At 65.0% G+C, this 12,109-nt stretch overlaps 1 protein-coding gene across 1 annotated transcript in view; it reads left to right on the plus strand.

Moving 5' to 3' along the window:
* The window catches only part of atg2a (autophagy related 2A), a 210,814-nt gene that overhangs the window by 75,181 nt on the left and 123,524 nt on the right, over nt 1-12,109 (plus strand). The window contains exons 23-24 of the mRNA XM_087983599.1: nt 461-541; nt 1,572-1,678. Coding sequence (XP_087839725.1) covers nt 461-541; nt 1,572-1,678 — 188 coding nt within the window. The remainder of the gene's footprint in view (nt 1-460; nt 542-1,571; nt 1,679-12,109) is intronic.

Genomic DNA, 12,109 nt, shown 5'->3' on the forward strand with positions numbered 1-12,109 from the left:
TCCCCCATTCTCTCTCGTTTTCGTTCCCCCCTCTTTGTCTCTCTCTCTCTCATTCCCTCTCTATCTCTCTCTGTGTCTCTCGTTCCCTCACTCTGTCTCTCTCTGTATCGCTCCCCCCTGCTCTCGTTCTCTCTCTCGATCCCCCCTCTCTGTCTTTCTCTCTCATTTCCTCTCTATCTATCTATCTCTCTCTCTCACTCATTCCCCTCCCTCTCTGGTTCCCCGCACCCCCTCTCTCATTCCTTCTCTCGTTTTCCCCCCCACCTCTCTCTCTCTCTCTCTCTCTCTCTCTGTCTTGTTCCCCCCCCTCTCAATTCACCCCTCTCTTTCCCCTCCCCACTCTCTCTCTCTCTCTCTCTCATTCCCTATCTGTCTTTTCTGTCTGTCTGTCTCTCTCTCTTCTGTCTCTCGTTCCCCCCCATCCCTCTCTCCGTCTGACCTTTCCAGTTCTTGATTCCAGGAATTCCTGGTTGCCCTCAGACTACAAGGTGCCACCCTGTGCCACCGAATGGCCTTAACCAACCAGAGCTGGCATGAGCAGGTAAGAAGCAAAGGGGTGCCCACTCCCTCACTCCTACTCAACGCATCCCTCAGGGTAACCTCCCAAACCACAGCGTCCCTCTCTAATACGAACAGTGAAAGAATTTCTAGTGATCTGAGCAAGGCTGGCCAGATATCATTGACCATGAGATCCCTGACTGGGGCTATTAACCTGGTCCAATCAGGGAGCCCTGGCTGACAGACAGAAACAGGCATCTCCCCTGCCCTCCCCTTCTCTTTTTCAATCACGCGACATTGCCCTTTGTCGAGAAGGGCCCTGTTTGTCACTGGCCCCTCGGGTGTTTCCTTACGCCCTGATGGTGGAAGGAAAAATAAAGATGTTGTTCTTCAGTGCGTCCTAAAAAAAAAAATGAAAAAATATATAACTGGGATATTTAGAGTCTCTTCAGGAAGAAAAAATAAACAAGATTCTCCGGGGGTTCTCCTCACTCGAGGGGACTGGCTCTGAGCTGGCTGAACAGGCTGGGGCTGTTTTCCCTGGAGCGTCGGAGGCTGAGGGGTGACCATATAGAGGGTTACAAAATCATGAGGGGCATGGATAGGATAAATAGACAAGGTCTTTTCCCCGGGGTGGGGGAGTCCAGAACTAGAGGGGCATAGGTTTAGGATGAGAGGGGAAGGATATAAAAGAGACCTAAGGGGCAACCTTTTCACCCAGAGGGTGGCACGTGTATGGAATGAGCTGCCAGAGGAAGTGGTGGAGGCTGGTACAATGACAACATTTAAGAGGCATCTGGATGGGTATATGAATAGGAAGGGGTTGGGGGGATATGGGCCGGGAGCTGGCAGGTGGGACTAGATTGGGTTGGGTTATCTGGTCGGTATGGATGGGTTGGGCCGAAGGGTCTGTTTCCGTGCTGTACATCTCTATGACTCTATGTGCTCTCTACGTGGGGGGGAGCGGATGGTTTGGATGCTGCCATGGCAGGTTTCGTTTCAGAGTCTGTGGCACTGGGAGTCGCTCAGCCCGTGTTCTTTGCTCTCTCTCTCTCTCTCTCTCTCTCTGGCAGCTGATGGATTTCTTCGATGTGATGGATGACCCAATTCTGGGCTACACCCCCCCCACGGTGATCACGGTCCTGCACACCCACCTGGTCAGCTGTGCTGTCGATTACAGGTAAACGCGGCCCTCTCTGCTGTTCCCTACTCCCCACGTCCTGCTTCTGGAACCCTTCAATCCTCCTAACAGATGGGGGGGGTCATCGTTCCGCCCCGCCCCCCCCGCGCCCAGTAACCAAGCTGTCCCTCCAGTGGAAACAGGACCCACTAGAGATGTGGCACACGGCAGCTCAGACCCTGTGCCAGGCCGGCTGAGGTGGCTCTCGGGATTCTGTCAGCAGGATCCCCTTTTCTTTCTCTCTCTCTCTCTCTCTCTCTGGTACAAATTCAGCTCCGCAAGGAGCCTTCTCCCCTCTCCCTACTCACCTTCCCTCATTATTCCCCACAGACTACCCCCCACCCACCACCACCACCGTCTCTCACCCACCACAATCCTCTCCTTCACTATTCTCAGAATGTCTCTCACGCTCTCTCACTCTCTCTCACTCATTCTCTCAGTCACTCACTCTCATTCTCACTCTGACTCACTCACTCTCTTTGTCTCTCACTCACTCATTCTCTCTGTCTGACTCTCTTTCACTCTTCACTCTCTCACTCTCATTCTCACTGTCTCTCTCACTCACTCATTCTCTCTGACGCTCTCTCTGTCTCATTCTCACTCTGACTCCCTCTCTTTCTCACTCACTCACTCATTCTTACTCTGACTCTCACTCTCTTTCTCTCTCACTCATTCTCTCTCTGTCTGACTCTCTCACTCTCTCCCTCTCACTCCCATTCTCACTCTCTCTGACTCTCTCTCTCTCACTCTCACCCCCTCCCACTCCCCCTCCATCACCCACCCACCACCATCACCATTGTCTCTGCATCTCTCCAGCGATATGGGCCAAACGCTGGCAAATGGGACGAGGTCAGATTGGGATGTCTGGTCGACACGGCCGGATTGATCTGAAGGATCTATTTCCGTGCAGTATGACTCCCTCACCATCTCTAGGTCCCTGTTCCTGATCACTACACTACATTCCTTCCTCTCCAAGAGAAACTTTCTCCCACCACCTTCCTCCAAATCTCTCTTCTTCCTACCTCACCATTTTCTTCTTGTGTCACCCCCCTTCTCCCTCCATCACCCCCCCCAGCCTCTCTCTCCCTCCCTCACGCCCCCAGCCTCTCTCTCCCTCCCTCACTCCCCCAGCCTCTCTCTCCCTCCATCACACCCACAGCCTCTCTCTCCCCCTATCACGCCCCCAGCCTCTCTCTCCCTCCCTCACAGCCCCAGCCTCTCTCTCCCTCCCTCACCCCCCCAGCCTCTCTCTCCCTCCCTCACCCCCCCAGCCTCTCTCTCCCTCCCTCACCCCCCCAGCCTCTCTCTCCCTCCCTCACCCCCCCAGCCTCTCTCTCCCTCCCTCACCCCCCCAGCCTCTCTCTCCCTCCCTCACCCCCCCAGCCTCTCTCTCCCTCCCTCACCCCCCCAGCCTCTCTCTCCCTCCCTCATCTCCCCAGCCTCTCTCTCCCTCCATCACCCCCCCAGCCTCTCTCTCCCTCCCTCACAGCCCCAGCCTCTCTCTCCCTCCCTCACCCCCCCAGCCTCTCTCTCCCTCCCTCACCTCCCCAGCCTCTCTCTCCCTCCCTCACTCCCCCAGCCTCTCTCTCCCTCCATCACACCCCCAGCCTCTCTCTCCCTCCCTCACCCCCCCAGCCTCTCTCTCCCTCCCTCACCTCCCCAGCCTCTCTCTCCCTCCCTCACACCCCCAGCCTCTCTCTCCCTCCATCACCCCCCCAGCCTCTCTCTCCCTCCCTCACTCCCCCAGCCTCTCTCTCCCTCCCTCACACCCCCAGCCTCTCTCTCCCTCCCTCACCCCCCCAGCCTCTCTCTCCCTCCCTCACCTCCCCAGCCTCTCTCTCCCTCCCTCACACCCCCAGCCTCTCTCTCCCTCCATCACGCCCCCAGCCTCTCTCTCCCTCCCTCACCCCACCAGCCTCTCTCTCCCTCACTCCCCCAGCCTCTCCCTCCCTCACTCCCCCAGCCTCTCTCTCTCCCTCCCTCACTCCCCCAGCCTCTCTCTCCCTCCCTCACTCCCCCAGCCTCTCTCTCCCTCCCTCACCCCCCCCAGCCTCTCTCTCCCTCCCTCACTCCCCCAGCCTCTCTCTCCCTCCCTCACCCCCACCAGCCTCTCTCTCCCTCCCTCACCCCCACCAGCCTCTCTCTCCCTCCATCACACCCCCCAGCCTCTCTCTCCCTCCCTCACCCCCCCAGCCTCTCTCTCCCTCCCTTACACCCCCAGCCTCTCTCTCCCTCCCTCACCTCCCCAGCCTCTCTCTCCCTCCCTCACCTCCCCAGCCTCTCTCTCCCTCCCTCACGCCCCCAGCCTCTCTCTCCCTCCATCACGCCCCCAGCCTCTCTCTCCCTCCCTCACCCCCCCAGCCTCTCTCTCCCTCCCTCACCCCCCCAGCCTCTCTCTCCCTCCCTCACCCCCCCAGCCTCTCTCTCCCTCCCTCACCCCCCCAGCCTCTCTCTCCCTCCATCACGCCCCCAGCCTCTCTCTCCCTCCCTCACTCCCCCAGCCTCTCTCTCCCTCCCTCACTCCCCCAGCCTCTCTCTCCCTCCCTCACTCCCCCAGACTCTCTCTCCCTCCATCACGCCCCCAGCCTCTCTCTCCCTCCCTCACCCCCCCAGCCTCTCTCTCCCCCCCTCACTCCCCCAGCCTCCCTCTCCCTCCATCACCCCCCCAGCCTCTCTCTCCCTCCATCACACCCCCAGCCTCTCTCTCCCTCCCTCACCTCCCCAGCCTCCCTCTCCCTTCATCACTCCCCCAGCCTCTCTCTCCCTCCATCACCCCCCCCAGCCCCTCTCTCCCTCCCTCACCTCCCCAGCCTCTCTCTCCCTCCCTCACGCCCCCAGCCTCTCTCTCCCTCCCTCACGCCCCCAGCCCCTCTCTCACTCCCCCAGCCTCTCTCTCCCTCCCTCACTCCCCCAGCCTCTCTCTCCCTCCCTCACTCCCCCAGCCTCTATCTCCCTCCCTCACCCCTCCAGCCTCTCTCTCCCTCCCTCACGCCGCCAGCCTCTCTCTCCCTCCCTCACTCCCCCAGCCTCTTTCTCCCTCCCTCACGCCCCCAGCCTCTCTCTCCCTCCCTCACTCCCCCAGCCTCTTTCTCCCTCCCTCACTCCCCCAGCCTCTCTCTCCCTCCCTCACTCCCCCAGCCTCTCTCTCCCTCCCTCACCCCTCCAGCCTCTCTCTCCCTCCCTCACCCCTCCAGCCTCTCTCTCCCTCCCTCACGCCCCCAGCCTCTCTCTCCCTCCCTCACTCCCCCAGCCTCTTTCTCCCTCCCTCACTCCCCCAGCCTCTCTCTCCCTCCCTCACCCCCCCAGCCTCTCTCTCCCTCCCTCACGCCCCCAGCCTCTCTCTCCCTCCCTCACGCCCCCAGCCCCTCTCTCACTCCCCCAGCCTCTCTCTCCCTCCCTCACTCCCCCAGCCTCTCTCTCCCTCCCTCACTCCCCCAGCCTGTCTCTCCCTCCCTCACCCCTCCAGCCTCTCTCTCCCTCCCTCACGCCCCCAGCCTCTTTCTCCCTCCCTCACTCCCCCAGCCTCTTTCTCCCTCCCTCACTCCCCCAGCCTCTTTCTCCCTCCCTCACTCCCCCAGCCTCTCTCTCCCTCCCTCCCCCCCCCCAGCCTCTTTCTCCCTCCCTCACCCCCCCAGCCTCTCTCTCCCCCCCTCACTCCCCCAGCCTCCCTCTCCCTCCATCACCCCCCCAGCCTCTCTCTCCCTCCATCACACCCCCAGCCTCTCTCTCCCTCCCTCACCTCCCCAGCCTCCCTCTCCCTCCATCACGCCCCCAGCCTCTCTCTCCCTCCCTCACTCCCCCAGCCCCTCTCTCCCTCCATCACCCCCCCCAGCCCCTCTCTCCCTCCCTCACCTCCCCAGCCTCTCTCTCCCTCCCTCACACCCCCAGCCTCTCTCTCCCTCCATCACTCCCCCAGCCTCCCTCTCCCTCCCTCACTCCCCCAGCCTCTCTCTCTCCCTCCCTCACACCCCCAGCCTCTCTCTCTCCCTCCCTCACACCCCCAGCCCCTCTCTCCCTCCCTCACACCCCCAGCCTCTCTCTCCTTCCCTCACCCCCCCAGCCACTCTCTCCCTCCCTCACCCCCCCAGCCTCTCTCTCCCTCCCTCACCCCCCCAGCCTCTCCCTCCCTCACCTCCCCCAGCCTCTCCCTCCCTCACCTCCCCCAGCCTCTCTCTCCCTCCATCAGCCCCCAGCCTCTCCCTCCCTCCCTCACCCCCCCAGCCTCTCTCTCCCTCCCTCACCTCCCCCAGCCTCTCTCTCCCTCCATCAGCCCACAGCCTCTCTCTCCCTCCCTCACGCCCCCAACCTCTCTCTCCCTCCCTCACCTCTCCCAGCCTCTCTCTCCCTCCCTCACTCCCCAGCCTCTCTCTCCCTCCCTCACTCCCCTAGCCTCTCTCTCCCTCCATCACCCCCCCAGCCTCTCTCTCCCTCCATCACCCCCCCAGCCTCTCTCTCCCTCCATCACTCCCCCAGCCTCTCTCTCCCTCCATCACGCCCCCAGCCTCTCCCTCCCTCACTCCCCCAGCCTCTCTCTCCCTCCCTCACACCCCCAGCCTCTCTGTCCCTCCATCACTCCCCCAGCCTCTCTCTCCCTCCCTCACACCCCCAGCCTCTCTCTCCCTCCATCACTCCCCCAGCCTCTCTCTCCCTCCATCATCCCCCCCAGCCTCTCTCTCCCTCCCTCACGCCCCCAGCCTCTCTCTCCCTCCATCACCCCCTCACGCCCCCAGCCTCTCTCTCCCTCCCTCACACCCCCAGCCTCTCTCTCCCTCCCTCACTCCCCCAGCCTCGCTCTCCCTCCATCACCCCCCCAGCCTCTCCCTCCCTCCATCACGCCCCCAGCCTCTCTCTCCCTCCATCACCCCCCCAGCCTCTCCCTCCCTCCATCACGCCCCCAGCCTCTCTCTCCCTCCCTCACGCCCCCAGCCTCTCTCTCCCTCCATCACCCCCCCAGCCTCTCTCTCCCTCCATCACCCCCTCACGCCCCCAGCCTCTCTCTCCCTCCCTCACCCCCCCAGCCTCTCTCTCCCTCCCTCACACCCCCAGCCTCTCTCTCCCTCACTCACACCCCCAGCCTCTCTCTCCCCCCCTCACTCCCCCAGCCTCCCTCTCCCTCCATCACCCCCCCAGCCTCTCTCTCCCTCCATCACACCCCCAGCCTCTCTCTCCCTCCCTCACCTCCCCAGCCTCCCTCTCCCTCCATCACGCCCCCAGCCTCTCTCTCCCTCCCTCACTCCCCCAGCCTCTCTCTCCCTCCATCACCCCCCCCAGCCCCTCTCTCCCTCCATCACCCCCCCCAGCCCCTCTCTCCCTCCCTCACCTCCCCAGCCTCTCTCTCCCTCCCTCACGCCCCCAGCCTCTCTCTCCCTGCCTCACGCCCCCAGCCCCTCTCTCACTCCCCCAGCCTCTCTCTCCCTCCCTCACTCCTCCAGCCTCTCTCTCCCTCCCTCACTCCCCCAGCCTGTCTCTCCCTCCCTCACCCCCCCAGCCTCTCTCTCCCTCCCTCACGCCCCCAGCCTCTCTCTCCCTCCCTCACTCCCCCAGCCTCTTTCTCCCTCCCTCACTCCCCCAGCCTCTCTCTCCCTCCCTCACCCCCCCAGCCTCTCTCTCCCTCCCTCACACCCCCCCAGCCTCTCTCTCCCTCCCTCACACCCCCAGCCTCTCTCTGCCTCCATCACTCCCCCAGCCTCCCTCTCCCTCCCTCACTCCCTCAGCCTCTCTCTCTCCCTCCCTCACACCCCCAGCCTCTCTCTCCCTCCCTCACCCCCCCAGCCTCTCTCTCCCTCCCTCACCCCCCCAGCCTCTCTCTCCCTCCCTCACCCCCCCAGCCTCTCCCTCCCTCACCTCCCCCAGCCTCTCTCTCCCTCCATCAGCCCCCAGCCTCTCCCTCCCTCCCTCACCCCCCCAGCCTCTCTCTCCCTCCGTCACCTCCCCCAGCCTCTCTCTCCCTCCATCAGCCCACAGCCTCTCTCTCCCTCCCTCACGCCCCCAGCGTCTCTCTCCCTCCCTCACCTCTCCCAGCCTCTCTCTCCCTCCCTCACTCCCCAGCCTCTCTCTCCCTCCCTCACTCCCCCAGCCTCTCTCCCCCTCCATCACCCCCCCAGCCCCTCTCTCCCTCCATCACCCCCCCAGCCTCTCTCTCCCTCCATCACCCCCCCAGCCTCTCTCTCCCTCCATCACTCCCCCAGCCTCTCTCTCCCTCCATCACGCCCCCAGCCCCTCTCTCCCTCCCTCACTCCCCCAGCCTCTCTCTCCCTCCATCACCCCCCCAGCCTCTCTCTCCCTCCATCACCCCCTCACGCCCCCAGCCTCTCTCTCCCTCCCTCACACCCCCAGCCTCTCTCTCCCTCCATCACTCCCCCAGCCTCTCTCTCCCTCCAACACCCCCCCAGCCTCTCCCTCCCTGCATCACGCCCCCAGCCTCTCTCTCCCTCCATCAGCCCCCAGCCTCTCCCTCCCTCCCTCACCCCCCCAGCCTCTCTCTCCCTCCCTCACCTCCCCCAGCCTCTCTCTCCCTCCATCAGCCCACAGCCTCTCTCTCCCTCCCTCACGCCCCCAGCCTCTCTCTCCCTCCCTCACCTCTCCCAGCCTCTCTCTCCCTCCCTCACTCCCCAGCCTCTCTCTCCCTCCCTCACTCCCCCAGCCCCTCTCTCCCTCCATCACCCCCCCAGCCCCTCTCTCCCTCCATCACCCCCCCAGCCTCTCTCTCCCTCCATCACCCCCCCAGCCTCTCTCTCCCTCCATCACTCCCCCAGCCTCTCTCTCCCTCCATCACGCCCCCAGCCCCTCTCTCCCTCCCTCACTCCCCCAGCCTCTCTCTCCCTCCATCACCCCCTCACGCCCCCAGCCTCTCTCTCCCTCCCTCACTCCCCCAGCCTCGCTCTCCCTCCATCACTCCCCCAGCCTCGCTCTCCCTCCATCACCCCCCCAGCCTCTCCCTCCCTCCATCACGCCCCCAGCCTCTCTCTCCCTCCAACACCCCCCCAGCCTCTCCCTCCCTCCATCACGCCCCCAGCCTCTCTCTCCCTCCCTCACCTCTCCCAGCCTCTCTCTCCCTCCCTCACTCCCCAGCCTCTCTCTCCCTCCCTCACTCCCCCAGCCCCTCTCTCCCTCCATCACCCCCCAGCCCCTCTCTCCCTCCATCACCCCCCCAGCCTCTCTCTCCCTCCATCACCCCCCCAGCCTCTCTCTCCCTCCATCACTCCCCCAGCCTCTCTCTCCCTCCATCACACCCCCAGCCCCTCTCTCCCTCCCTCACTCCCCCAGCCTCTCTCTCCCTCCATCACACCCCCAGCCTCTCTCTCCCTCCCTCACACCCCCAGCCTCTCTCTCCCTCCCTCACCTCCCCAGCCTCTCTCTCCCTCCCTCACCTCCCCAGCCTCTCTCTCCCTCCATCACCCCCTCACGCCCCCAGCCTCTCTCTCCCTCCATCACTCCCCCAGCCTCTCTCTCCCTCCATCACACCCCCAGCCCCTCTCTCCCTCCCTCACTCCCCCAGCCTCTCTCTCCCTCCATCACACCCCCAGCCTCTCTCTCCCTCCCTCACACCCCCAGCCTCTCTCTCCCTCCATCACTCCCCCGCCTCGCTCTCCCTCCATCACCCCCCCAGCCTCTCCCTCCCTCGATCACGCCCCCAGCCTCTCTCTCCCTCCAACACCCCCCCAGCCTCTCCCTCCCTCCATCACGCCCCCAGCCTCTCTCTCACGCCCCCAGCCCCTCTCTCCCTCCATCACCCCCCCAGCCCCTCTCTCCCTCCATCACCCCCTCACGCCCCCAGCCTCTCTCTCCCTCCCTCACCCCCCCCAGCCTCTCTCTCCCTCCCTCACACCCCCAGCCCCTCTCTCCCTCCCTCACACCCCCAGCCTCTCTCTCCCTCCCTCACACCCCCAGCCTCTCTCTCCCTCCCTCACACCCCCAGCCTCTCTCTCCCTCCCTCACCTCCCCAGCCTCTCTCTCCCTCCCCACACCCCCAGCCTCTCTCTCCCTCCCTCACCCCCCCAGCCTCTCTCTCCCTCCCTCACCCCCCAGCTTCTCTCTCCCTCCATCACGCCCCCAGCCTCTCTCTCCCTCCCTCACTCCCCCAGCCTCTCTCTCCCTCCCTCACACCCCCAGCCTCTCTCTCCCTCCCTCACACCCCCAGCCTCTCTCTCCCTCCCTCACACCCCCAGCCTCTCTCTCCCTCCATCACTCCCCCAGCCTCGCTCTCCCTCCATCACCCCCCCAGCCTCTCTCTCCCTCCCTCATCCTCCCAGCCTCTCCCTCCCTCCATCACGCCCCCAGCCTCTCTCTCCCTCCATCACGCCCCCAGCCTCTCTCTCCCTCCATCACCCCCCCAGCCTCTCCCTCCCTCCATCACGCCCCCAGCCTCTCTCTCCCTCCCTCACGCCCCCAGCCCCTCTCTCCCTCCATCACCCCCCCAGCCTCTCTCTCCCTCCATCACCCCCTCACGCCCCCAGCCTCTCTCTCCCTCCCTCATCCTCCCAGCCTCTCTCTCCCTCCCTCACACCCCCAGCCTCTCTCTCCCTCCCTCACACCCCCAGCCTCTCTCTCCCTCCCTCACACCCCCAGCCTCTCTCTCCCTCCCTCACACCCCCAGCCTCTCTCTCCCTCCCTCACCTCCCCAGCCTCTCTCTCCCTCCCTCACCCCCCAGCCTCTCTCTCCCTCCATCACGCCCCCAGCCTCTCTCTCCCTCCATCACGCCCCCAGCCTCTCTCTCCCTCCATCACCCCCCCAGCCTCTCTCTCCCTCCCTCACGCCCCCAGCCTCTCTCTCCCTCCATCACGCCCCCAGCCTCTCTCTCCCTCCATCACGCCCCCAGCCTCTCTCTCCCTCCCTCAACCCCCCAGCCTCTCTCTCCCTCCCTCACACCCCCAGCCTCTCTCTCCCTCCATCACCCCCCAGCCTTTCTCTCCCTCCCTCACTCCCCCAGCCTCTCTCTCCCTCCCTCACACCCCCAGCCTCTCTCTCCCTCCCTCACACCCCCAGCCTCTCTCTCCCTCCCCCACCCCCACAGCCTCTCTCTCCCTCCATCACACCCCCAGCCTCTCTCTCCCTCCGTCACCCCCCCAGCCTCTCTCTCCCTCCGTCACAACCCCAGCCTCTCTCTCCCTCCATCACCCCCTCACGCCCCCAGCCTCTCTCTCCCTCCCTCACCCTCCCAGCCTCTCTCTCCCTCCCTCACACCCCCAGCCTCTCTCTCCCTCCCTCAAACCCTAGCCTCTCTCTCCCTCCCTCACACCCCCAGCCTCTCTCTCCCTCCCTCACACCCCCAGCCTCTCTCTCCCTCCCTCTCCTCCCCAGCCTCTCTCTCCCTCCCTCACTCCCCCAGCCTCTCTCTCCCTCCCTCACTCCCCCAGCCTCTCTCTCCCTCCCTCACTCCCCCAGCCTCTCTCTCCCTCCCTCACCCCCCCAGCCTCTCTCTCCCTCCCTCACACCCCCAGCCTCTCTCTCCCTCCCTCACCCCCCCAGCCTCTCTCTCCCTCCCTCACACCCCCAGCCTCTCTCTCCCTCCCTCACACCCCCAGCCTTTCTCTCCCTCCCTCACCTCCAAAGCCTCTCTCTCCCTCCATCACCCCCCCAGCCTCTCCCTCCCTCCATCACGCCCCCAGCCTCTCTCTCCCTCCATCACTCCCCCAGCCTCTCTCTCCCTCCCTCACTCCCCCAGCCTCTCTCTCCCTCCCTCACTCCCCCAGCCTCTCTCTCCCTCCATCACTCCCCCAGCCTCCCTCTCCCTCCCTCACCCCCCCAGCCTCTCTCTCCCTCCCTCACACCCCCAGCCTCTCTCTCCCTCCATCACCCCCCCTGCCTCTCTCTCCCTCCCTCACACCCCCAGCCTCTCTCTCCCTCCATCACGCCCCCAGCCTCTCTCTCCCTCCATCACCCCCTCACCCTCCCAGCCTCTCTCTCCCTCCCTCACCCTCCCAGCCTCTCTCTCCCTCCCTCACACCCCCAGCCTCTCTCTCCCTCCCTCACACCCCCAGCCTCTCTCTCCCTCCCTCACACCCCCAGCCTCTCTCTCCCTCCATCACTCCCCCAGCCTCTCTCTCCCTCCCTCACCCCCCCAGCCTCTCTCTCCCTCCCTCACACCCCCAGCCTCTCTCTCCCTCCCTCACCTCCCCAGCCTCTCTCTCCCTCCCTCACACCCCCAGCCTCTCTCTCCCTCCCTCACACCCCCAGCCTCTCTCTCCCTCCCTCACACCCGCAGCCTCTCTCTCCCTCCCTCACACCCCCAGCCTCTCTCTCCCTCCCTCACACCCCCAGCCTCTCTCTCCCTCCCTCACCTCCCCAGCCTCTCTCTCCCTCCCTCACCCCCCAGCCTCTCTCTCCCTCCATCACGCCCCCAGCCTCTCTCTCCCTCCATCACCCCCCCAGCCTCTCTCTCTCCCTCCCTCACACCCCCAGCCTCTCTCTCCCTCCATCACGCCCCCAGC

This window comes from Chiloscyllium plagiosum, unplaced genomic scaffold (assembly GCF_037043375.1).
Source record: "Chiloscyllium plagiosum isolate Xiang-an unplaced genomic scaffold, Cpla_swu_hap1 HiC_scaffold_46, whole genome shotgun sequence".
In the NCBI taxonomy this organism is placed as follows: Eukaryota; Metazoa; Chordata; class Chondrichthyes; order Orectolobiformes; family Hemiscylliidae; genus Chiloscyllium; species Chiloscyllium plagiosum.